Genomic DNA, 26,233 nt, shown 5'->3' with positions numbered 1-26,233 from the left:
CCATTCTTCTCTAAGCTCTCTGATCTCACCCTGCCATCAGCCAGGAAATGCTTCCCTGGAGCTAGTGAAGGGGTGTAGGTAGGGGGGAGGAAAGAAATTTTAAATGGAAGATCTAAGTCACTCATCCATCCATACAACAAACATTTAATTGAATACCTCTTCTGTGTCAAATGTGTTGAGCTGAGTCGACTGAAGCTGACTGAGCTGGCTGAAAAGACAGAAACCTGGACCCATCCCTCAAGGGGAGAATGGGGGACAAGGGATCACAGTCTGGTGCAGAGACTGAGGAACCAGGCCTGGGCTCAGCTGTTAATGCTATCTAAATATGATGGAGAAGTGTGGTAGTTACATGTATCAGTTACATTGCTGCATAACACATGACCCCCAAATTTAGTAGCTTCAAACTGAACATAAAGACTGCACTTAAACAAGAAATATTTATTATCTCACACGGTTTCTGAGGGCCAGGAATCTGGGAGTGGCTTGGCTGGTGGTTCTGGCTCAGGGTCTTTCATGAGGCTTCAATCAAGCCATAGGGTGAGACCAGTCTGTGAAGACTTGCTGGGGGCTGATGGGTCTGCTTCCAAGCTCACTCACTTGACTGTTGGCAGGAAGATTCAGCTCCTCATCATGTGGGCATCTCCCTAGGACTGCTCATGGTGTGGCTTCCCCCAGAGCAAGGGGTCTGAGAGAGAGAGACTGAGAGAGAGAACAGTGAACAAGAGTGCTCAAGAAGGAAGCTGCAGTCCTGTATAACCTGATGTAGGAAGTGACATCCCATCACTTCTGCCATATACTGTTGGCTCCACAGACCAAGCCTGGGATCATGTATACCAAGAGGCAGGGATCATTAGAGGCCAGTTTGGAGGCTGGATACCACAGGGAAGCAGAGTTACCAGCCATGGTTTAGATCATCAAATAATAAATATTATGGGTTGAACCAGACAGAACCAGATGGAGGGCTCTGGGAGCCCAGAGGAAGCTGGGATATTGGTTTACCCTGGGGGATGGCAGAGGCAGGAATGTGGATTGAATCAGAGAGTAGGTGGCATTTGGCATGGGTACATAGGGACATGAAGGAGGGATTGAGATATTGAGAAGGGGACTTGTGGCCAATAGCCAGCCCCTGTGAGCTCACAATGGTTCCCTGGGAGTTATTTTATACACTGCAGAGAACCTGTGGGGGTGGGGGAGGGGATTCCCTCTTCTTGGCTGACCCACTAGGAAGATTCCCCCTTTTGCCTCCCCTCCCTCCCTCCCCTACTTTCCCTTCCACCATCCTACCCTCCTTCCCTTCCCTCTTCCCCTTTACTCCCACACAGGTAAAGTCTCTGGCTGAGTCCATTGATGAGGCCCTGAACTGCCACCCATCAGGGCCCATGTCTGAGGAACCAGGGTCAGCCCAACTGGAGAAGCGAGAGTCAAAGGAACAGCAAGAGGACAGCTCAGCCACGTCCTTCAGTGACCTTCCCCTCTACTTGGATGACCCAGTTCCCCCACCATCCCCTGAGCGACTGCCCAGCACAGAGCCCCCACCCCAGGGCCGGCCTGAGTTCTGGGCGCCAGCCCCTCTCCCACCAGTTCCTCCACCAGTGCCACCTGGGACCCGGGAAGACGGTGCCCGTGAGGAAGGCACTCGCAGGGGTCCTGGGTGCTTGGAGTGCCGGGATTTCCGGCTGCGGGCCGCCCACCTTCCCCTGCTTACCATTGAGCCTCCTAGTGACAGCTCCGTGGACCTGAGTGACCGCTCAGATCGCGGGTCTGTCCACCGCCAGCTGGTGTATGAGGCTGATGGCTGCAGCCCCCATGGGACCCTGAAGCACAAGGGGCCACCAGGCAGGGCCCCAATCCCACACCGCCACTACCCAGCCCCAGAAGGCCCAGCCCCAGCCCCGCCAGGGCCACTGCCACCAGCCCCCAACAGTGGCACTGGGCCCAGTGGTGTGGCTGGGGGTCGGAGGTTGGGGAAGTGCGAGGCAGCAGGCGAGAACTCTGATGGTGGAGATAATGAGAGCCTGGAGAGCTCCAGCAATTCCAATGAGACCATCAACTGCAGCTCTGGCTCCTCTTCGAGGGACAGCCTGAGAGAGCCTCCAGCCACAGGCTTGTGCAAGCAGACTTACCAGCGGGAGACGAGGCACAGCTGGGACTCACCAGCCTTTAACAACGACGTGGTGCAGAGGCGGCACTACCGAATCGGCCTCAACCTCTTCAACAAGTACGTGCTCCCTGATCCTGCCTCCTCGCCCCTTCCTACCCTGCTAGAGGCACTTGGACCGTTGGGGCTGAACTCCAAGGAGAGATCCTGCTTCAGCCATCCTCTCGTTTTGTGGGTGGTGTTTCTCCCCAGCCTTTCAGGGAAGAGGATTGGCAACAGGGTGGCAGAATGGAAAGCCCTCCCCACCACACACAGACACACCTGTCAGAGGCAATTCTAACCCTAATACTGCCTCTGACTGGCCGTGTGATCTTGGGCAAGATGTTTCCTCCTCTGGGCCCGGTTTGCTGTCTATAGGATGGATTCTGAACCTTGGGTCCCCCATGTCCCCTTTTTGGTGGGGAGGTGATATGATGTATAAAGAGCCCTGCTCTAAGTAACAGGAGCCCTCGACCCCTAACCTGACTCCGGCCAGCCTCTCTGTGTAGCCCTGGGCAAGATGTGTTCCTTCCTTGGGCTTCAGTGCTTCCATCTATTGATTAGCAGGGTGTGTGGGGCACCTGGGTGGCTCAGTTTATTAAGCATCCAATTCTTGATCTCGGTTCATGTCATGATCTCGTGGTTTGTGAGTTCGAGCCCTGCATCGGGCTCTGAGCTGACAGCACAGAGCCTGCTTGGGATTCTTTCTCTCCCTCTCTCTCTCTGCCCCTTCCCTGCTCGTTTTTTCCCTCCCTCCCCTTCCTCCTCTCCCTCTCTCTTTCTCTCTCTCTCTCTCAAAATAAATAAAACAAACTTTTAAAAAGTTTTGATTAGCAGGGTGTGCATACTCAGGCCTGGGGCGGGGGGGGGGCAGGGTGGAGTACTGGAGTAGTCAGTGACCATGACTGAGCCCTTTCTAGGTGCCTGATCTTATGCCAGGTGCTTAGGAGTGAGGTGGAAGCCTGACATTTGCTCAGAAGAGAATTAGAAACCAAATGCCTTGCGTCTTCATAGCCTAGTAGACACTGCCACCTATATTTACTTCTCACAATAGCTCAGGAAGGTGGGAAGTAGTGTCCCTGTTTTATAGAGAAGGAGCTGAGGCTTAGAGACATAAAAGGAGTTGCCTTGAGTCACACAACTGGTAAGTGACAGATGTGAGACTCCTGTGGCACCAAAGTCTCTTCCAAATTCCAGCCTCATGGGGTCCTAAGGCTCTGGGGTTTTGAATACGGGATAGCTCAGACCCAGAATTGGCCTAGTGGAAAGTAGAGAGTATCTTGTCTATTGGCACATTCACAGAGGCTGGGTACTACCTTGTCTGGGTGGGATTTGAGAGGCAGACAGAGAAACCTCTTCACTTTCCTGTTCTGAGGGTCTGTGACTCAGAGAGAAGGGCTTAGCCTAGGGGCTCAGGCCTTCTCCCAGGACTCCTTAGTGGCTACTGGGAATATTAAAGCTCCTGGCATAGAGCAGCCTCTCATTAGATCTTAGTTTCCATTGTAGTGTGGCTCCAGTTAACTGACTGGCTCCAGTGAAAGGGTTTAGGATGCCTTGGAATTTAGAAACTCTGTGAGAGTGACTTCCTCCCCTTGGGCCTCAGTTTTCTTATCTGTACCATGAAGGGATTGGACATAAGTTATATATTCACCTTCCTTGGTTCTCTGAGGCTATGGTTGGGCCCAAAATTAGTTCATGAAGTGGGACCAAGGGCCGAATTCTAGGAGCACAGTCATCTCATCTACCTCCCCTCTTTCTGCAGGAAGCCAGAGAAGGGTATCCAGTATCTGATCGAGCGGGGCTTCCTGTCAGACACACCGGTGGGAGTGGCTCACTTTATCCTGGAACGGAAAGGCCTGAGCCGGCAGATGATAGGGGAATTCCTAGGGAACCGGCAGAAGCAGTTCAACAGAGATGTGTTGGAGTGAGGACCCCAGGATGGGGCAGATCGGGCCAGGGATTCCTGGAAAAGGAGGGCAGGAGGGAGGAAGTGGGCAGCCTGTCCTTTTTGTTCAGATAAACTTTACAAAACAGGATGAAGAGACCTTCCTGCTCCCATACCCCTCTACTTCAAAAACGTCTGATCTCTCTTGGCCCTGTTTCCAAAAGTCCTCTGGGTGGTCCTGCTTGTCCTATGGCCTGCTTTGGGCCCCAGTTTGCCTATCTCTGAAATCAGCGGGTCAGTGGAAAGGACCCTTAGAACCATGTGTCTGGCCTTGATTTTCTGGGATGGATTCAATTTCAAACATTCCATCCTCGTAAGTACTTGGTAGGGCTATGGGTCCAGATTTTGGAAGTCTGTCAGTGGGGGTGTTTGTCCGTTTGAGCAGGTCAGGGTAGGTCAGAGGTTTTCTGCAGAGGATTTGAGAGTGGCATACCTGCTTCTTTCCTCCTCAGCTGTGTGGTGGATGAGATGGACTTCTCCTCCATGGATTTGGATGATGCACTCCGGAAGTTCCAATCCCATATCCGGGTCCAAGGCGAGGCCCAGAAAGTGGAGCGACTTATCGAAGCCTTCAGGTGTGCCTTTTTCCCATTCCTGAAGCTGCCCTTCCCCCCTTTGGGGGGCAGTGTAGTATGTGTCTACAAGTAACCTCTCTGAGCCTCATACTTTCCTCACCAGAAACTGGAAATCATAAATCCTATCATGCAAGGCAGTTGTGAGGATCAGAGGTAGTGTGCCTAAAGTGTCTAGCTCAGCATCTGGGACATGGGCATCCAATAGGTGACGACAGCATTAGCAACAGCTAATGTTTGTCAAGCACTGGTTTACCAGGTATCAGCTGCTGAGCTGGGCACTTTATGTGATTATTTCACCAAATACTCACAACAACCCTACGAGGTGGGTGCTTCCATTATTATTCCCATTTTGCAGATAAGAAATCAGAAATTTAGAGAGGTTAAGTAATTTGCTCAGTGTCATACAGTAAGAGGTTCAAACCAGGATTTGAACTCAAATGTGTTTGCCTCCATGACCTAATGCCTTTGACTCTTATCCTCTACTGTTAATGCTTTGGGAATCAGGCAGACCTGGACATAACCCGGCTCCACCACTTAGGGGTATCAAGCAGGGAAACAGAAGAGTTGCTGACAACTTGTTTCCCATAATGGGAGAAGGATTTGTCCTATAGTCAGAAAGATCTGGATTTTCATCTTGTCTTCACCATTTACCAACCTTTTACCTTGGGCACGTTACCTCTCCACTTTGGGCCTCATTACTTCCTCTGTAAAATGGGGCTGCTAATAGCTACCTTACAGGATCGTGATAGGATTACATGAGACAATGTATGGAGGTCTGTAGGCAGAGCTCTGTAAAAGGTAGTGGTTGTGATTTTATATGCTAGTCTTGGGGAAGCTGAAGAAAGAGGACATACCCAAAAGCCTTGGGAATATTTCTTGGGGGAGAGGGTTGGTGGCACCAGACTGGGGGTGGGGGGACGGTGGGTAGGTGAAGATTACTAGTGCCTGACCCTGGCCCTGATCCTGCCCTGCAGCCAGCGGTATTGTGTCTGTAACCCAGCCCTTGTGCGCCAGTTCCGGAACCCAGACACCATCTTCATCCTTGCTTTTGCTATCATCCTCCTCAATACCGACATGTACAGTCCCAGCGTCAAGGCTGAACGCAAGATGAAACTAGATGACTTCATCAAGAACCTGAGAGGTGACCCCAGACATCGCTAGCAGCTTGTCCTGTCCTTCACCTCGGAAGGGAGAGTGGGCAGGGTGGAGGTGGGCTGGGGAAGGAGCGGGGAGATCACACCTCCTCTGTGGAAAATTACCTGTGATGCTCTCTCACTTTCTGCCAAAGCTGGGTATTGCCAGGGCATTCACTTATTAATTCACTCAAATAGTTGTTTGTCCATCTACTCATTCCTGCACCAGATACTCACTGAGAAGGTTCTGGGGTTACAGCAGTGAACATGAGAGATAAAAGCCCTGGCTCTTACAGAGCTTACACTAATCCACTCAGTCATTTTATGCATCCGTTCACTTATCACTCCTCCCTCTTTCCCTCTCCTTTTTATTTATGCCCATAAAGACTCATTTAAGTATTCTACGTACCCTTTCCTCCATCCATACATTCCTTTATCCACTTGAACACCCAGCCAGCCAGCCAGCCAGTTGACACTGAGTGCCTCACGTGTGCCAGGCCCTGTGATGGGTGCTAAGGAAACCATAGTCCCTTGCCCCGAGAGAGCTCCTGGTTTGTGGGACAGACTGACATATAGTACCAGATACCCAACACGAGAGAAAAAGCAAACCATGATGTCAGGCCAAAAGCGCAGTCAGACCTCAGAGGAGGGAGAGCCCACCTCCAACACACTTCCTGGAGGAAGCAGTATTTTCATTTTAAGGTGGGCTTTGAAGGCATGGCTAATATGACAGAATAGCAATAGAGGAGGCTTACCTAGTAGTAAGAATAACGAAGGCACAGGGGCACCTGAGTGGCTCAGTCGGTTAAGCATCTGACTTTAGTTCAGGTCATGATCTCCCAGCTCATGGGTTTGAGCCCCACATCGGGCTCTCCCCTCTCAGGGCAGAGCCTGCTTCCAATCCTCTGTCTCCCTCTCTCTCTGAACCCCCCCCCTCAAAAATAAACAAACATCAAAAAACATTAAAAAAAGAATAACAAAGGCAGGAAAAGTTGTTTGAAGAACAATCAAGATGGGGTGGATGATCCAGTTGGGAAGGTCAGTTGGAATCAATATGCAAGGACCTTGAATGCCAGGTAGAAGGTGTCACCTTGACCTTTTTTCTTGGTTTATTGTATTGATGTCAAACCCTGGCTCTCACCAAAGAGCAGCCTCCTAAAAATGGCACATATGCTAGGATTATTTAAACAGAAACGAAAGAGGGAAATAGACATGAGGAAAAACAAACAGATGAGACAAATTGGCTGACCGGCAGGGTTTGCACAGTAGATGGGCTTAAGCTCTCTGGCAGCTGAGGTAAAAAGGCGGTGTGATGAAGCATGTTCCTTTAGCACCTGTCCAGGGAGGAGGCGTGGCATTTCCAAAGGAGAAAACATTTTCTCTAGCAGAAGGTTTGGAGGGAAGAGTGAGTGGGTTTCACTCAGCAGACAAGAGTGAAGAAGGATGGTAGACTTGGGAGGAGGGAGTTAGATCAGAGGCCATCTGGATCTGTCTTCTGGAATCCTGCTGTTAGTCATTCGTTCATTCATTCATTTCATCAATCCTCCCTCCCACCCTCCCTCCTTCTCTCTCCTGCTCTTTATTATCCTGCCCTTTCCACGTAACCTCGCTACAGGAACTTTCACATGCTTTTTGTAAACACCAAGTTTTTAATAGCTGTAAATTATTTTATTAAATGGATACACTCAGCTTTACTTAACTGTCCCTCTATTGTGAGAACTTAGGTTGTTTCAAGGTTTTTCCTGTAAGTAGCACTTGTACGCACATCTGTGCGCATACTTCTGAGTAATGCCTTAGGGCAGATTCCTAGAAGAAGAATCATGGAATATTTAGGCTTTTGCCAAACTACCTTCCAAAAACAGTTTTGTTAATATACATGCCCACTTTCCTGCACTCTTACTAACATTTAATGTTAGTTTTGCTAGTTAGAAAGGGGAAAAGTATCTGATTATTTTAATCACAGTGTGCTCTGAGTGGCTTAGAAAAAATCCCCGCCATGGGAAAGAAAGCAACTGGCTATCCAGTTGCTTGGTGAAGGACACCTTTTCCAGTCCAGTCCTGACCAAGGGACCGAGGGTGCCCACTCCCTCCAGTCTCGGCCATTGTTTGCACTCATGCCTGGGTGTGGGGCATTTGGAGGAACCCCTGCCACCCACTCCTCACATTTGTGCAATATGCCCCTGTGTTACTCCCTTACCCAGGGGTTGACAACGGTGAAGACATCCCCCGAGACCTCTTGGTGGGCATCTACCAGCGAATCCAGGGGCGTGAACTGCGGACCAATGATGACCATGTGTCCCAGGTGCAGGCTGTGGAGCGCATGATTGTTGGCAAGAAACCGGTAAGTGCCTGGAGAGGCTGCAGAGGGACGGGGTTTGGGTCTGCTTCTGCCACTGAATGGCAGGTAAGTCAGTACCCCTGACTCTGAGCCCCAGACTCCCCTCTCCAGCTGAATGGAGTAGGCGATAATGCATTCCTCAGCGGGGCGTGGTACAGAGTGAGATGCTCTTATGGGGATGCATCTAGCACATTGCAAGGAACGTGGTGGGTGCTGTATAAATATTGGCATCCTTCTCACCCCCGGTTTTGCCTCTCCATCCCAGGTGAGGAGCCAAGCTAATAGTAAACTGATAACTAAAACCAAGAACACACTGTAGTCTTTTAGTCAACAAGCATTTACAGATGCCTTTCCATAGAGCTGGGCATTTGACTGGGGAGTAGGGACACAGATATGAATCAGACATAGTTTCTGTCCTTAGAGGTATTCACAGGCTGGGAGTGGGGGTGTCAGTGCATCTGCCTTATAGTTAGTCTGAGGGAGCATAAAGGATGGAGAGGTCACTTCTGGTCCGGGGAAATCAGAAACACCTTCTTGGAAGAGAAAAGACTAGAACTGGGATTTGGAAGAAGAATGGAATATAAAGCTGGGCAAGAAAGGCATTCTAAACAAAGAGAGCTCCAAGGACAAAGGCAAGCCTAGGCCTTTGTTGCTTAGACTCCTTGTGTCAGAGTAAACTTCCTCTTGAGGTTGGACGATAAGGTGCCAGAGGCCTGAAGCTGGTGTGGCTAGCCTTGATGACATCTATTTCTTCATGCCTATCTAGGTCTTGTCTCTTCCTCACCGTCGACTGGTTTGCTGCTGTCAACTCTACGAGGTGCCAGATCCAAACCGCCCCCAGAGGCTAGGGTTGCATCAGCGGGAAGTCTTCCTCTTCAACGATCTCCTCGTGGTAGGAGCACTGTAGGGGAGGAAATGGAGCGGCGGGGGGAGGGGAGGGTGAACTTGCACCCTGGGTCTATGTGAACCATGTTAACCGCTGGTGGGTGGAGGTGTGGTGGATGATGTGCTTTACCATGTGATGTGTGCAGTCTTGGATAGGGCATAGGCCATCTCTGCCCCTCTTTTACCTTTTGGATCCATTTGGAGGGAGTGACAGCTGCACAGGGGAGAAGATGTGAGGACCAGAGGAGTTGACAGGCTTACAGTCTGGGAAGTGGTAGGAAATGTCCCTGTTCACCTCAATAGCCCAGAGTGTGGGCTGAAAGGAGGGGAAACCTGTGACCCTGGGGTCCCTCTGAAACCTTCAAGTGGTCAGGATGCTTGAAGTGATTCAAGCTTAAAACCAAGCTCATCACCCTTGTAGACGTGCATCTTTTAGAGCTGGGACTCTTAAGGACTCTGCTGGTACAAGAGAATTTCAGGGTCTCTTGTCCAATCTCTTACCTGAAACCAACTTCCTGCATGGCCCCCTGCTTGCATGACTGTGGAGACAGAAGGGTGCCTTCCTCTAAGGCAGCCAGTTTCCTGGTTAGACAGCTCTGATTGACAGAATCTGTTTCCCAATGGGGTTCCTCCAATCATCTTCCCTGGGCCCTTGGGATCACAGAGAATGAGTGTTCTCCTGCTCTGAGACAGCTCTTCAGTGATTTGAGGACAGTGAGCTATCTTCCCCCCTTATCCCCGTGATCTTCAGTTCTTTAGAAAAGGGTCTCTCGATCTCACCACTATTGACATTTGGGGAGGGATAACTCTTTGTTGTGGGGGCTAGCCTGTGCATTGGAGTGTATTTAGCATCATCCCTGGTGTCTACCTGCTAGATGCCAGTAGCGCTCCTTCAACCAAAACTGTTTCCAGTCATTGCTAGATGTCCCCTGGGGTTCCAAGTCACACCTAGTTGAGAATTGCTGCTTTATTTTTTTCTGATGTTTATTCATTTTTTTGAGGGGGGGAAGGGGCAGAGAGAGAGGGAGACACAGAATCTGAAGCAGGCTCCAGGCTCTGAGCTGTCAGCACAGAGCCCGACGTGGGGCTCAAACTCATGAGCTATGAAATCATGACCTGAGCTGAAGTTGGACATTTAACCGACTGAGCCACCCAGGCACCCCGAGTATTGCTGCTTTAGATGAAGCCTCTCCAATGCCTTCACTAAGTCTTAATTTCCTCCTCTGTGAAGTGGGGCTAATCCCTATCTCATAAGGTTGTCATGAGAATGGAGTTAAGAAGTCAGAAGTGGAATAGCCTAACCCAGAGGAGTGCCAGGCCCACACGGGTGCTGTGTAAATGTTTCAGCACCTGTCATGCACTGACACCTGTGCGTGTCCAGCCCCATGCTGGGCACTGGGTTCACAGAGATGAGTGAAAGTCAGTCCTCATTCTCGGGAGCTCACAGTCCAAAGGACTAAGAAAATGCTCTGCATAACCATGCACTATAACCCATCCTGAAATCAAGTAATTTGCTTTTAAACACCACTTTGTAGACTGTCTGACGTGTTCACAACCTCCGGTTGTCGAATCCAGAGTGCCCAAGTACTTGATAAAGACCTTGGGCTATTGAGAGGGAGACTCATTAACTCTAGACGTTGGTTCATTGGCATTTGCCACAGGTTGCGGGGTTCTACCGAGGTGGGCAAGAAACACGACAATCAGACTCTTCGTGGCGCTTCTGGTCCAGCAGGGGGCGATCACACCCGCAGAGCGCTCACCTAAAGCCTGGTGGTGAAAGGCACTGAAGCAGCACTCTGGAAGTTCAGAAAAGGGGGCAGGGTGGGGGAGTCTGTGTGAGGTATTAGATAGAACAGGCTTTCTGGGGAGCATTCGGTTACTTCCTATAAAAATCGCAAATGTCCGTTGCGCATTGTCATTACATCAGGAACTTGCGTTTTCTCCCATCTCTCCTGTTCTGCTCCTCAAGCTTCAGTTCTCCCCAACTTGTGGGTATGTGTGTTTGTGTGTATATGTCTTTCAGTGGCGGTGGGAGGGGAGGGTGGCTATGAGAAATAGGTGTCATGTGGAAATTCCCTACCCCAAACCCTGCCTCTTGTCTTTTTCCCACCCCCTGCCAAAGGTCACCAAAATTTTCCAGAAGAAGAAGATCTTGGTGACGTACAGCTTCCGTCAGTCCTTTCCTCTGGTGGAAATGCACATGCAGCTCTTCCAGAATTCATGTGAGTCCCTACTTGGATCCCAGCATCCCCAAAGTCTATGCCATGGCCCCCGTGTTCATCCTTCATCCATACCAACCTCCAGTTTTTGGAGTCCTTTACAACTGGACTAAGGTCTCCAAAGCACCTACTTGGTCCCGGGATGCAGGGTAGGCTAGGGTGGAGTATGATTTGGGTCTGTTCCCTGGGGGTCTGGCAGAGAACCGTGGTGTGTACGTTTTCTGGTGGGCCAAAGACATGGTGATCACGCTGCGCTTTGAAGGACTGAGCCAGAGGAGCTCTGTCAGGTGGCAACAGAAGCAATGTGAGTAGAGGCAGAGGTGTGAAGGCAGGGGTTGGAGAGAGTCAGAGTGCAGTTTGCCTTTCTATCTGGAGTAGATGGAGTAACAGGGCCATGACTGCCAAGATTTTGGGGACCTTGGGGGGCAAAAGGGAAGCCACTGAGGATGCTGAGCAGAGAAGAGGCTGGATTGGAGTTGAAGAGTAGAAAAACTCATTCATGTATGAGCCACCTTGCTTCAGTGCTGACAGGGATGCCCGACCTCCCCTTTCCCCCACCAGACTACCAGTTTGGGATCAAGTTGCTGTCTGCAGTACCTGGCGGGGAGCGCAAAGTCCTCATCATCTTCAATGCCCCCAGCCTCCAGGACCGGCTGCGCTTCACATCCGACTTGCGCGAGTCCATTGCCGAGGTGCAGGAGATGGAGAAATACCGCGTGGAGTGTGAGTACCCAGCTGTACTTCTTGTCCCTTTTCCTGATACGATCCCCCCCAGACACCAAGAATCCTGTCCTCTGAGAATCTCAGAGTTGAGGGTTAGCTTGTCCAACCTTCCTACCCCCATTCTAGGAACTTTTCAGCTTCTGCTTGAATACCTTCAGGGACAAGAGGCTTGTTACCTCTGAACTTCAGATAATTATTCCAAGCCCTGATTAGGAGCCAGCTCTTCCTTCTATTGAAAGGCAGCAGGGAGAAGCATCAGGGTATTGGAGGTAGGACTCTAGTTTCAGATCCCAGGTATGCTACTTATTATATAGGTAAGCTGGGGTGAGTTGCCTGACTCCCTGATCCCCCAGTTTCTTCATACATGACATTGGGATGATGAAATATCCTTACAGAGTTGTGGAGATTTAATGAGGCAAGGTAGAAGAGATGTCCTACATGTTAGTAGGACCCTGGCACTGAACATCCTAGTTGTCCAAAAAAGGTGATCCCTCTTCCCAGCCCCCTCCCCTTTCCTGTCCTTTTCCCACACTCCATTTCCTGAGCTGAGTCCCCATCACCCATCCTTCTGGCCCCCAGAGGCCACGCCAAGTCGTTTTAAGCATATATAATGGGAAAAGAGTGATTACGTCTAATTTTACTCAATTCCCTCCAAGTTTTCTCTTCTCCAGGCTAAGCAGTCACAGTTAAGTAACATGATGTTGAGGAGAAAGAGATAGGCAGACACAGAGAGAGAAACTGAGGCAGCTGACAGCTGCTCAGTGAGCCCTTCACGGTTCCAGGGTCTGCTCCACTCAGCAAAGCAAGGTCCGCACATTTCAGTTCACCAGATCCTTGAGACCCAGGGGACATTCAGAGAGGGGTGAGCATACCAAGATGAGGGGAAGGCAACAGGCAAAAGTCTCCATGACCTCCTCAGGGAGGTGAAGGGGGGCGTTGTAAGGAGGCTAGAGAGCACAGGCTTTGGACTCTGGCAGACCTGCTTCCAGAATATCAGCTCCCCACCGCCCCCCACCCATTTCCAGCTGTATGACCCCAGGCCAGCTTTATGACTTTTTGGATTCTCAGTTTCTTCCTCTGAAAATGTGGATGATGATCCTTCCCTCTGAACTGTTGTGAGATTAAGCGAGATCAAGTACACATAGCTCCCAGCAGACTGCTGGCATATAATAGAGGATTCCATTCCTGTTGCTTTCCTGCTCCTGTCCTTCCTGGAGCCCTCTGCTCTGGAGCAAGATAGCTGAGAACTGAGCTGACTTTGGAAGGATTGCCCTTTGCCATAGACTAGAAGGGCCTTCCTGCCCCTGCTGTGACCAGCCAGCCACTGTGAAGCTCTGTTTTGAAGGGCAGGGGTGGTTTGGGAGACCAGACTGAGAGTGGGCAGGGGAGAGGGGAGCAAGAAGGGTGAGAGGAAGGGGAGAGGAGCAGGAGGAGCAGGCAGAGAGGGACAGAGGGAAAACCCAGCCAGAGGAGATGGTGTGAAACAGGGTGGGCGCCGTGGGGGGGCTTCAGAGATGGTACTGAGGTTTTGGGGGAATGTGCCGTCTGTCCAGGGGGCAAAGCAGAAGGCCTGGGGACAGAACAGGCAAGAATGGGGAAGGTTGCTGGAGGGCTGGGATTAGCCAAGTGGCCTTTCACTCCTGTTCCTGACCTTCTCTCCCCATCTCCCCCACAACCACCCAGCGGAGCTAGAGAAGCAGAAAGGTATGATGCGGCCTAATGCCTCGCAGCCCGGAGGGGCCAAGGACTCAGTCAATGGCACGCTGGCCCGCAGCAGCCTGGAGGACACATATGGGGCAGGCGATGGGCTCAAACGGGGCGCACTCAGCAGTTCTCTGCGAGACCTCTCCGATGCAGGCAAGTCTTTGGGGCCCCTGCCCTGGCTGGGGAGATGTGGGACCGGGTGTCCTCTCTGCCTCCTATCACTGACCGCCAGCCTCTCCTGCACCCACCACACCTGCACACACCCGGCCTTTATCCAGAGCCCTGGGCACTGTGCCGCAGGGGGCCTGGGAGCCAGGTCAGATCAGGTGGAGCCCAGAGTTTGGGCCAGGGAGTGTGAAGTGGGGCCACAGTCAGCCCCTCTCTCTCTCTCTCACTGCTCCACCTCTCCTCTCTTTCCTCTTCTATCTCTCCAGCACCACCTCTCCTCCTTCGCCATCTTTTCCTCCTCTCACTCCTCCTCCTCCACCTCTCCTCCTCCCCACCTTCCCCTCTTCAACGGGGGAAAGGGAATAGGGGTGTCTGTCCCCGGGAGGGGCCCAGGCCTGGTGCCCAGCTCTGGAGCCCAGCAGGGTGGGGAGGGGGGGTTGCTGCTCTGACGCTGGGCTCCTTGCTTGTGGGTGCAGGGAAGCGGGGGCGGCGTAACAGCGTGGGATCGCTGGACAGCACCATCGAAGTAAGTGCCAGCTCCTGCCCCACTCATCCTCTGCATGAACCCTGCCCTGCCATGGAGCCCCAGAGGAGGAGGGGACCTGATGCTTTCCCCTCTTCCTTGATGGGAACCTCGAGGCTGCCTCTCCCAGCCAACCACTTTCTCCATCTGTCCTCAACTCTGTCTGTCCTCACTCTGCCTGTCTCTCAGTCTGTCTTCCACTCTCCCTAGCCCCTCTCAACCCCAGGGCCGACTCTGAGTTGAGATGCCCTTGGAGTTGGACCGTGAGAAGCTCTCACCTCCAAGTCCTGCTCTTTGAGCCTGAGCAAGTCACTCTGTGCCTCTGGGCCTAACATTCTCCCTGCCTGCAAAATGGGGATGAGGAGGAGGTACTACTAATTCTTCCTCTCCCAGCAGAGGCTCAGATGAGATAGTGGATGTGACAGAGGAGCTCTGCAAGCTGGGGAGCTCCATGTACAAGTACAGGACCATTAAACTGGTTTTCATTATGCCATGGGGGTTCCTGTCTCCCCAGTTCCAGCCCTCAGGGACCGGGTGGAGTTTAGGGTTGGGGGTTTAGGAAGTCTAGACTGGCCTGACTTTCCCCCCTCCCCGCTTCCAGGGGTCTGTTATTAGCAGTCCACGCCCTCACCAGAGGATGCCACCTCCGCCCCCACCCCCGCCGCCAGAGGAGTACAAGAGCCAGAGACCGGTCTCCAACTCCTCATCTTTCCTGGGCTCCCTGTTTGGAAGCAAGCGGGGCAAGGGGCCCTTCCAGATGCCACCACCGCCAACAGGCCAGGCTTCTGCCTCCTCTTCATCTGCTTCTTCCACCCACCACCACCACCACCACCACCACCATGGTCACAGCCACGGTGGCCTGGGGGTGCTGCCTGATGGGCAGTCCAAGCTCCAGGCCCTGCATGCCCAGTATTGCCAAGGACCAGGCCCTGCCCCGCCACCCTACCTCCCACCCCAGCAACCCCCTCTCCCCCCACCTCCTCAGCAGCCCCCGCCCCTGCCCCAGCTGGGCTCCATTCCACCACCTCCCGCCTCAGCCCCACCTGTGGGGCCACACCGCCACTTCCATGCCCATGGCCCAGTCCCAGGCCCCCAGCACTATACTTTGGGCCGGCCAGGCAGGGCTCCCAGACGGGGGGCTGGAGGACACCCTCAGTTTGCTCCACATGGCCGCCACCCCCTGCACCAGCCCACATCCCCATTGCCCCTGTACAGTCCTGCCCCCCAGCACCCTCCAGCCCACAAACAGGGCCCCAAGCACTTCATCTTCAGCCACCACCCACAGATGATGCCAGCAGCAGGGGCCACAGGGGGCCCTGGATCCCGGCCACCAGGAGGCTCCTATTCCCACCCTCACCACCCCCAGTCACCCTTGTCACCGCACTCACCCATTCCACCCCACCCTTCCTACCCACCCCTGCCCCCCCCCTCACCCCATACCCCACACTCACCCCTGCCACCCACCTCCCCCCATGGCCCGCTGCACGCCTCTGGGCCCCCTGGCACGGCCAATCCACCCAGTGCAAACCCCAAGGCCAAGCCAAGCCGGATCAGCACCGTGGTCTGATGAACAGAGGGAGTGAGCTGGGGCCCAGGGAGGTCTGGGGAATCCACAAGAGGTTCCCAGTTTTTCCAAAATATATATACACATAAAGATGTCCTCCTCCCCACTTCTTCCCTGCCTCGGGACCCCTCCTCTAACCCTCAACAGTTGCCATGGGGTTTCCTTCCAGATTGAAGGATCCTTGCCACCTGAAGCCTGGATGCAGGGCTCTCAAGCTCTGGGGAGTGGTGAGGACCTTTTGGAGATCCTCCTCCTCTTTTCCCTGTCTCCATCCCACCCCCATCCCCAAGGTGACCTCAGACTTCTGGGCCAGTGTGAGCGCCCATCAGCTCTGGCTGGTAGAGAAGGGCAGGCAGGTGTCAGGAGCAGTAAAGGGTGGAGGCTTCCCCAGAGCACCTCTAGCCACATGGGGCTAGGAGGGAGCTCTGTAGAATTGTGGCCAAACCTTGGCTGACTCGGCCCTCTTTCAGACCTCAGGGCCTGACTAAACTCCTTCATGTGTCTCAACCTGCCAGAGGAACAGGGCTGTCAGTGCACTCGGTGGGTCCCCACTAATGCTGGCCCGCAAATGGGCAGTGCTTCCTCTCCAGAGCCAGCCTCTGTCCTCTCTCCAGTGGGCCCCCGCCCAGACCACTTCAGCTTCAGGACCTTGCCTCTCATGGCAATGTTCTTACCCTGATAAAAGTCCAGACAGGTTTGGGGGGGGGGGGTGCTCAGGTCTGGGATGAGAAGGGCACTGCCCTCCCTCACCCATATTGCATGCCCTCCCATTCCCTTACACCAACCCCTCCTACAACTGAAGACAATGCACTTTACAGATCTTGCCCACATACACCTCGCTGGAGCAGGGCACCCAGCATCAGCCCTGGGGAGAGACGCTCCCAGAGGGCCACCATAAGCCCAAGATGTCCTTCCTGAGGCAGATTGAAGCCATCAGAGCAGGGGCTGGGAGCCAGGATGCCTGAGTCCTTCTGTCCGTCAAAATCTCTGCTGCCTCTCCAGCACCCTTTACAGCCCTATTTATTTATTATAAATATATTTTTTACAAGCCCCAGCTCCTCTTCTTGCCCCGCACATCCAGCTCCTTTCTCAGCTCCTGCCTCCCTCTCCCCCCTCTACTGGGCTGCAGTACAGACAGACAGACCCTGGCTGTATAAAGGTCCAGGGACCCAGGGGCTTGGGGGTGGGGGAGGGCAGCAGTGGGAGGGGCTGTATGGAGAGGAGCTGGGGTTCAGGCATTGTCTTTTTTCCTCCTTGTATATAAGAATGTATATTTGATGCCTCATAAAAGACCTTGTGCTCACCTCCCGCCTCTGCCTCCTACTTATGCCCCCTCCCCCAGGGTGGAGCCCCTGGAGAGAGAAGCCTTAGCCCAGGGAGGTGAGGAGCTAATGGTAGCAGCTCAGGCAACTGGGTGGGTGAGATGCTTTGGTTGGGTGGGAGGTGGGGTTGAGGGAGATTTCCCTCTCTCAGCTCCTTAATGGACCACAGCGGCAAGGGTGTGGGCTTTGGAGTTGATCCAGTTCCAGTCCTGAGGTTTTCCCTTCTGAGGCACACACACTCAGGAGAAGCACCCTCTGGGTCTCAGTTTTCTTGATTTAAACCTTGAGGTGATAAAGCCGTTGCCACATGGAGTAGCGATGATGACATGGCGGTAACGGATATCAAGCAGACAGCATGGAGTAGGTGCTTGGGGAGGTTAGTTCCCTGCTCTTCCTTTCACAGGTGGGATACTTCCTTCTGCTCTTGTGCCATCTGTGCTTACCCTTCTTGTGGCTGCCTGGCTTTGCCCTGGGGCCCTCCCCACTGCCCAAGGCTGGCCATGTTTCTGTCCTTGAGGGTAGGGGGGTAGGTGACCTGGGCCAGGAAGCCAGGGGCTGGATACATCATAAGAGCTCTTTTGTGTATATACTTACGTTGTTAGATAGCAAATAGCTGATTCTCTTTAGTTTACACGGGAAGACACAAGTCCAGAGAAGGGAAGGGTCTTTTCCAAGGCCACACAGCAAGTCGAGATGGGGGTTCCTGATTTCTAGGCCAGTCCCCCCAAACTGCCTCCCTATGAAATGAACATGTTTCCAGCCCCACAAGTTATGTCCTGGGTCTTGGGAGAGCCCAGTAGGAGTGGGGCAGAGCACTGGCTCTTGGTTGGGGTCAGCAGGGTCCCCAGAAGCAGCAGTCAGTAAATATGTTTGGTGCTTTCTTAGAGTCTGGAATAGCATCTAAGAGGGAATGGTTTGTATGGCCTGGAATAGCACCTAAGAGGGAATGGTTTGTATGGTCCCACTCTTTAGCAGCTTGGACCGAGGCCTTTGTTTTCTTCATATGCACATTTGAGTGAGAGAAGCAGCTGGGGCCATCTAACCATTTGATGCCACCTCCAGGACCCAACCTGAGCATTGGAAGAGCTTAGATGTGGAGGTTTCAGAATGAAATCCAATGACCATTTTTTAAAAAAATTTGTTTTAAGTTTATGTATTTATTTTGAGGGAGACAGAGACAGTGCAAGTGGGGAGGGGCAGAGAGAGGGAGAGAGAGAATCCGAAGCAGGCTCTTGTGCTGCAGTCAGCCACGGGGCTCAAACTCACGAAACTGTGAGATCGTGACCTGAGCCAAAAGCAAGAGTTGGACACGTAACCAACTAAGCCACCCAGGTGCCCAGGTGCTCCAGCATTTTTTTTTTCTTTTTCTCTTCCTTCCTCTCTCTCTCTCTCTCTCTCTTCCTTCCTTCCTTCCTTCCTTCCTTCCTTCCTTCCTTCCTTCCTTCCTTCCTTCCTTCTTTTCCTTCCTTCCTTCCTTCCTTCCTTCCTTCCTTCCTTCCTTCCTTCCTTCCTTCCTTCCTTCCTTCCTCTTTGGTTTCTTCCCTGGTGGACCAAGCTGGACTGCCTTTAGTCAGGCCCCATTCTCCCACCTTCAACTTCATGCTGGTTTTGTCTTCCCAAAGCTTAGCTTTTAGCACTCAAATCCTGGCTCAGTCACAGACTTGACTGTGTTGCCTTTGGCAAGTCACCTAGACCCTCAGAGCCTGGTCTTCCACCTGTGAAATAGGAATAATAATCTCACAAGGAAATTGTTAACAGATGCATATGAAATGCCTCCCTCCTGCCAGATGCACAGTAAGCTGTTCTCTGCCACCTACAGAAACGAAAGCAAACTCCTTGTCTTGACATTGGAGGTCCTCCACCGCATGGCCCCAACCAATCTCCTAATCCTCATTCCTCGCCCACACTTTGACCACCCACTCACTGTTCCCTGAAAAGGCCTGTGTGTAATTTTCAGACTCTATTTTACCTGTGCCTTCCTGCTCCCTGCCCCACCCCCAGAAAAGGTGCCCCCCCCCAATATCTCTGGTTTTTTCACTGTTGTTAGATGAGCTTAAAAGACCCATCCCTTACAAAGCGTGCCCTTGATCATGTCCTCTGAGATCCTTCATGTCATTACCTTTCTTCCTCACCAGGCCTCAAGGGTGACAATGGTCTGAATCATCTCTGTCCAGAGCATTGCACAGCATAGATGACCCTGAAATTTTGTTGATTTGAATGAATAGTTCTTTCCAAGCTAAATCTTAGGTATCTTTGCATTGGTTAGCTTATTGATTGGTGCAACCTGTATACCAAGCTTTTGGTCCCCCTGGGACCTCCTCATGCCTCCTCCAGATATTTCTGATGTTCCCCCCTCCACCCTTCACTGGACTGTCCCTGCCCTGCCCTCTCCCACTTCCCGGCACCTCACCATCCAGACTGTGGAGGGGTACTTTGGCTCCTTACCTCCCCATTTCTGTGAGGGCCTGAAGACAAGAAGCCTAGTGGCTATCCGGCTCTCAAAGGTCCTACTGCCAGTCTCTTTGGGGACGTAGATGGGGAGGGACAACACATAACAAAGGACAAAGGTCCTAGACTCTCACAGAGTCTTTGTCCTAGACCAGTGCTGTCCAATAAGTCTGTGATGATGGAAATGTCCTATATTTGTGCTGTCCAGTACAGTAACCCCTAGCGCATGTGGCTACTGGGTACTTGGGATGTGGCTAGTGCCACTGAGGAACTGAATTTTTAAATTTAAATTTAAATAGCCACATGTAGGTAGTGGCTACCATATTAGTTCAGGACAAGACCCTCAGGAATGTACATTGGGATAATGTCCCTGGGGATAATGTCCATGCAATAGGTACAGTCCCTGAAGGGGGCACAGCACGTGTGGGGGGAGCAAAGAAGGGAAAAATCCAACTTGGGGTCGGCGTGGGTGATTGGTGGGCAAGGAGGGAACTGCCCTATTAGCTGTGTCTTGAAAGGTGAGTGGCATGGGTGGGGACGCCTGGCTGGCTCAGTTGGAAGAACATGGGACGCTTGATCTCAGGGTCGTGAGTTTGAACCCCATGTTGGGTGTAGAGATTACGTAAATAAAAACTTAAAAAGAAAGAAAGAAAAGAAAAGTGAGTAGGAGTTATCCTGGTAAAGAAGGGCATGTGTCAGAGGGAGCAGTGTGTACAAAGGCCTGTGAGTGTGTGATGTATGTGAGTGTGTGATGTGTTAGTGGCATACTGAGAACGGAATGGGAGAGGGAAGCCCAGGTCATAGGCATAGCATATCCCAAAGCACAGAGGCTGGCAGTCAGTGTACCCTCACTCCTCTGTTGCCAACCGGTTTTTTTCACCAGAGCCTCATGAGGACCTGAAGTAAGAGCCCAGGGATACATTAGCCTGTATAGTGTCCCCACTGTAAAGTTACTGTTTTTCCCTTTGTAATAAATGAGAAACTTGTGGAGAGCTACATTGAGATTATGCAAATATCCTGTTCTCCTCGAACTTTCACTCACAGGTTTTAGTATTCAATGACAATTCTCCAAGTTGCCAAATGGTGATTTTCAAATGCCACCATTCCTTTGACATGGATTAGTTGGCTCTCCGCTATAAGGGAAAGCTTTCCCTTCTTCTACATGTATTTGTTTATCTCCTCATGGACTTTTGGTTGTCTATTGTATTCAGTGGGTTATAACACATTAATATTTGATGTTCAAAAATGCCCCAGATGTGGCCAGCAGGAGGCCCTCCAAGCTGGCTCCTATATCCTCTTGGCCAGTCTCCAACTTTCTTTGAGCATTTCCTAATCTTCTGGCACCACAAGATGCTCCAGGCCCATCATGTACTTTCCCTGCCCCAGTCTTGGAATAAGCCACTTTACCCAAGGAGCCCTGGTCCTTTTTAGTGGAGAATGGCATTTGGGAACCAAGATTTGGGCCAAGATTTTAGGGTTATAGGTGTGTTTTAATTGGAAAAAGTCTGAGCATCTGTTGATGATTTTCTTACTCCATCCTTCCTTTAAGGAAAAGCTTTCCCCTTTCCCTCATTTTATTTATGTATATCAGTGTGGAGTCATGAATTTTTATTTCACTCTTCAATGAATTATAATCCACTATCATAATTCATTTGGAATTATCATTATTTTGAATATATATTATGTGTATGTATGTATCCATGAGTTCACACGGATACCTTGATGCCTTTAGGAGTCTCTTTTAATAATCCAGGCTAGAGATAATAAATGGCTCTCAGGGCGATAGAAGATTAGAAAATGGCATGAGAAGGGGATGGATGGATTCCACAGCTATTTAGTTAGAACTCACAGTTCATACCTACATCACTAGAAGGGACCCTATTTTACAAATCAAAAAAGTGAGGTACAAAGTCACTCTCATCCTGTTCATCCAGAAAACCTGGATTGGATGAGTGTGGTCGAGAGCCCAGCCAAGGCTCCAATCACTTCCCTGCACCAGCTCCATGCCAGACTCTCTCTCCAGGTGGGTAGGTGAGGCCAACCTAGCCCCCAGCCCAGGGTGGGCTCCCTGATGCTTCCCAATTCTTAACTCTGCAGTTCCCAGATGCAGATTTATCTCCAGCAAGACCCAAAGGTTAGGAAAGGAACCCGTTTCCTGAGCACTTTATTGGGCCTGGGGTTGGGTGGGTGTGGGGAGCACCATCTGAGACTTTTACAGCAGTCAGAGAGACCTGGGTTTGAATTCTGGGTCTTCCACTTACTAGCCATATGACTTGGTAAGCTTCCCTGAGCTTCAGTCCCCTTATCTGTAAAACAAGGATAACAATACCAATGTCAACAAGGATAACAATACCAATGTCATAGCAGTCGGCCCTTGATGAACGGCAGTTATCATTATCTCTCATCTTCATAACTGCCCTGTGAGGAAAGGATTATAGAGCCTCATTGGATAAGTGAGAAAATAAAGGCTACAGGAAATGAGGTACTTTGCAGATCTCAGTTGGTAAATGTCAGCTTCAGGAAAGCAGGGACCATGTCTGTCTTGGTCACCATTATATTCTCAGGCCCAGAAAAGTGCCTGGTGCATAAGAGGAATTTAATAAATATTTGTGAATGAATGAATTAGATCTGACTGGCTTCAAAGACTCTATGCAATTTCCATTTGCCCTTCTGGGATGGTGGGGATGGTGTCTGGGCTAAGGACCTCAGAGAAGGCTGAGCTAGGACCCCAAACCTGGTCTCCTGATTCCTGATTCATGTTCTTTGCCCTTCAATGAGCTGCATCTAGATGGAAAAGCTGAACTTCCTTTAGCCTAGGATTTGGCATATCTCCCACCTTCTGCATTCTCCTTACCCTTCTCCTGCCCCATCCTATTCCTGGTGAGAAAAATAATAGGAAGAACATTTGACCAGGAGGTAGCAACTTCCTGTGTAACAGTGGCCAAGTTGTTTAATCTTTCTAGAATTTAGTTCCTCATCTATAGAATGGGTAAATTGACCTACATCTTTCCCAGGACAAAGGTTAAGGGAAATTGCAAAGATTAATAATAATTGAAATAATTAGGCCTATCTGACCCTAGAGTGTGAGCGCCTACTGGTGTGCACCGCTCTACAGATAGGATGTCTTTAGCTCAGTCCTGAAGTAGGCAGAATAATGTACCTAACTGGGACACGGTATATGATTAGGAACGGTTAACTGTTCCCTGCTTCAAACATATTTAAGCTTATAACAGATGTTTAATATACACAGAAAGTGTTTGCAAAGAGTATGTATTATTTTAGTCAATATATACTAAGGATGCTCAAAAATATACATTCATTTTTCTTTTGTTTACTCAACATTTACTGCTTACCATGCCAAGTGCTAAGGATGTATAAAGCCACATGGTTCCTGCCCTTAAGGAATTCAATCTAATGGGGGAACACAAAATAAGCACTTACACAAGTACTCTAATGTGTGAATAGTAGGTGTCCAAACTGTATGCAATAGGCCTACAATCATGTATAGCATAATCCTCAAATGCAACAGATGCCTGATGTGTGGGCAAAGTACTGGTTTGATGCATGCAACTGGTTAGTTGTCATAAACCTATTCGTAAACTGCGCAGTGAACATGCACACAATAGTAGATATACACATGGCAGGTACTCAAATGCATATGACAGGGCTATACACAATAAATACAACCCATGTACACAATGTTTGATAAGTACACTGTAGGCTTACAAATGGTAGGTGTTTCATACAGTAGGCATTAGTAGGCGATAAATATGCTGTTGCTAAACATCCAACAGTTAAAATATATGTACACTTAGGCTTATTTTATAGGAGTACCTTCCACAAATGTGTACACAATAAAAGTGCATACAGAACATTTGAAAGTGTTCATTAAAATGCTGACGGACAATGACTCTTTGGGGGGTATGAATGGAAGCCCCATCTCTGAGAGGCCTCTACACATAACCTTGGATGAAATAAATATTTCCTTTCTCTCCTTGGGACCCAGGATTCCAAAAATCCGTAATTCCCAGGGGGTAAGCAACATCTTGTCTTCCTTCTTTCAAAGCCCCAGCGGTGTCAGCGCCTAGAGCTGGGAACTCCCACGTCTCCCTCAACCTGCATGCCAGCAGGCACCCAAAGCCGCCTTCTGAGGCCCACACCGGAAAGACCCTGGAGAAGAAAATGTTGGGGCGGGGCTCGCGCCAGGGCTGAGGTCATAAAGGGGAGAGCCAATTTGGACCCACCACCCACTAACGCCAGCTCCTCTTCCGGTCTCTCTTCATAACGCGCATGCGCATCACTGGCCTTTAAACGTGCGCCCCCGGTCCACCGGAAAAAGGATCCGACAGTTGAATTGCTTTGCTCGTCCGCCACCGTGGTGGACTATTTGCTCTCAGTCTGGGAGGTACTTTTGCGTCCCTGCTTCCAAATAGGGAACCCATGCCTGCAGATTCAGCTAGGTCTCCATGGGATGAAAGTTTCTTAGAGCTTGGCCTCATGCAAGGTATACGAGGCTCGGAGGGACACACCGCGGAGGGATTCGGTTTGTTGTGGTGAGGGGAGGGGGGAGGAGACGCTGACAAACCAAGATGGCGGCGGCGGCGCCGAAGGCCGCGGCGGCTGGGAGGTAACTGTAGTGGTGAAGGCTGCGGTAGTTGGGAGGCAGCGGCAGAGTTTGGAAGGAACGAGGCAGGACGAAGAGGCGGTAGCAGTAGCACCAGCTTGAGCCTCTCAGAGCGTGGCAGCTACACGCCCCCCAAGGCCCTCGGCGGGCGGCGGCCGCCCCGCTTAGGGCCTAGTCCCCGAGCAGTGCCTCGGCTTCATACCGCGGTGTCCGCCATGAGTCCTTAAGGGCGGTCCGAGCCCTCCAAGTCCTAGGGCCCACCATGGAGCCGGGGTCCGACGACTTCCTACCGCCGCCGGAGTGCCCGGTGTTCGAGCCTAGCTGGGCCGAGTTCCGAGACCCTCTTGGCTACATCGCGAAAATCCGGCCCATCGCCGAGAAGTCGGGAATTTGCAAGATCCGCCCACCCGCGGTAAGTCCCGGGGTCCGTGGTCGCCGGCGGCGAGGCCAGGGATGAAGAACTAGCGTAGCTGGTGGAGAACTCTGGGGCGGAGGGCAGCTCGAGGTGTGGAGAAATGGGGGTGGCTGGGACCGTTGTGGATGTGGCGCGGGTCGGAGAAAGGATGATGTGGGGCCAGGGGTCCTCTAGCGGTGTGAGGCCCCCAAGGGACCTGGGTCTCTGACCCATCCCCACTTTCACTCCGCCTTTCAGGTTCATTCCTGGTGAGGTTCAAAACGGGGATGCCTAGTGGACCCGGGAGAGTTCAGAGAGGTATCTACACATCTCTCAGTTATCCCGGACCACCCAGGTCAAGGCTGTACCAAACAAGGCCTTTTTTCCGTTTATTGTCATCACTTCCCTCGAGGCAGGCAATGTGCTGTAGTGGAGAGATCACAGCTCTAAAGGGAGACAGACCTGAGTTCAAAATTCCACTGTGAAGCTTACTAGCTGTGTGACCTTGGACAAGTAACTTAATCTCTCTGAGCCTGTGAATTGAGTCCCCTGAATGCTTATTTTGAGAATTGGATTAAGCTAGGTAGAGTCTCTGTGTAGTAGGCGCTAGATAAGTGGTAATTATTGTGACTGCGAAGGTGTTTGATGTGGTCATTGGTTTGCTCCTATGTGGGTTGACTCATATTTACTCACGCCCTGTCAGGCCAATCCATCTAAGATAATGTCCTGGCCTAGTAGATCAGGAAATTCTATTACAGGGAATGTTCTATCTGGCTCCCCTGAGATGGGATTAGGGAATTGTCCCCTTCTTTTCCTAGCTGAAGGCAATATCCTTCCCTGCACATCACCCCCCATCCCCCCAGACCTGGCTCCTATGGGTAGGCTTGGACCAGCCGACTTGACGGTGGGGTATGAGTCCTTCTTAGAAGATTTTGTACTGTGTTCTGTCCCAGGATGTAGCAGGTCCCAGAGGATAGGGTATTCTTGGACTCCCCAAAACAGAATGGAGCTATGGAAGTCTGTCTCCTTTAGAACACTTGATTTCCAGAGGTCAATGACAAAGGGCATATCTTTGTTCCTAGGCCTGGCTTCAGGGCCGCGAGAAGTCCCCCAAGGGCTAGGATAGGCTGCCACCTTGCTGGCATGGAGGAGAAATGATGGTATGTGTTGTTCAGTCACCACTTGGGATTCCAAGGACAGGAATTCAGTTTGGAACAGGGTGTTTTTGAGTAGGTGTCTCCTGGCTGAAACAGGATGGGAAGCCTCACTGCCACCTGAGGAGGGCACCACAGGCCTCCTTGTCCATCTTGGTGTTTTCTGGTGTTCAGCCACAGATCTAAGCTAGTTTCAAATGGATCTTTTGGGAGGTGTTGGGTATACTAATTTTTCCCTTGTTGGAGCCTGGCCATAGATCTTTGAGGTATCCTTGTTCATGGTGAAGGAGTGGCATTTGGTAGCGAGAAGTCAGAAAGGCTAGCAGAAAGGAGAGGCTGGAGTCCTGGGCAGCCTCAAGAAGGCACTCCCTGAAGTG

General features: G+C 51.3%; 2 protein-coding genes across 20 annotated transcripts in view; both read left to right on the top strand.

Moving 5' to 3' along the window:
* IQSEC2 (IQ motif and Sec7 domain ArfGEF 2) overlaps positions 1 to 17,222 on the top strand; it is a 77,968-nt gene extending 60,746 nt beyond the window's left edge. For 4 of the 5 annotated variants that reach the window (XM_027053475.2, XM_027053474.2, XM_027053477.2 and 1 more), the window contains 11 exons: positions 1,323 to 2,218; positions 3,900 to 4,061; positions 4,535 to 4,657; positions 5,632 to 5,798; positions 7,992 to 8,131; positions 8,895 to 9,020; positions 11,136 to 11,235; positions 11,794 to 11,955; positions 13,639 to 13,812; positions 14,304 to 14,353; positions 14,952 to 17,222. In XM_027053475.2, the coding sequence (XP_026909276.1) occupies positions 1,323 to 2,218; positions 3,900 to 4,061; positions 4,535 to 4,657; positions 5,632 to 5,798; positions 7,992 to 8,131; positions 8,895 to 9,020; positions 11,136 to 11,235; positions 11,794 to 11,955; positions 13,639 to 13,812; positions 14,304 to 14,353; positions 14,952 to 15,917 (3,066 nt within the window). In that variant the 3' untranslated portion in view covers positions 15,918 to 17,222. The remainder of the gene's footprint in view (positions 1 to 1,322; positions 2,219 to 3,899; positions 4,062 to 4,534; positions 4,658 to 5,631; positions 5,799 to 7,991; positions 8,132 to 8,894; positions 9,021 to 11,135; positions 11,236 to 11,793; positions 11,956 to 13,638; positions 13,813 to 14,303; positions 14,354 to 14,951) is intronic. The other variant, XM_027053479.2, reaches the window with a different exon arrangement.
* A 6,850-nt stretch (positions 17,223 to 24,072) lies between these two features.
* KDM5C (lysine demethylase 5C) overlaps positions 24,073 to 26,233 on the top strand; it is a 32,439-nt gene continuing 30,278 nt past the window's right edge. For 5 of the 15 annotated variants that reach the window (XM_027053516.2, XM_027053521.2, XM_027053517.2 and 2 more), the window contains exon 1: positions 24,076 to 24,720. In XM_027053516.2, coding sequence (XP_026909317.1) covers positions 24,571 to 24,720 — 150 coding nt within the window. In that variant the 5' untranslated portion in view covers positions 24,076 to 24,570. Of the gene's footprint in view, positions 24,721 to 26,233 lie in introns of all 15 variants that reach the window. The other 10 variants (XM_053202352.1, XM_027053528.2, XM_027053515.2 and 7 more) reach the window with 5 other exon arrangements.

This window comes from Acinonyx jubatus, chromosome X (genome assembly GCF_027475565.1).
Source record: "Acinonyx jubatus isolate Ajub_Pintada_27869175 chromosome X, VMU_Ajub_asm_v1.0, whole genome shotgun sequence".
NCBI lineage: Eukaryota > Metazoa > Chordata > Mammalia > Carnivora > Felidae > Acinonyx > Acinonyx jubatus.
This window is presented reverse-complemented; position numbering and strand designations above follow the sequence as displayed.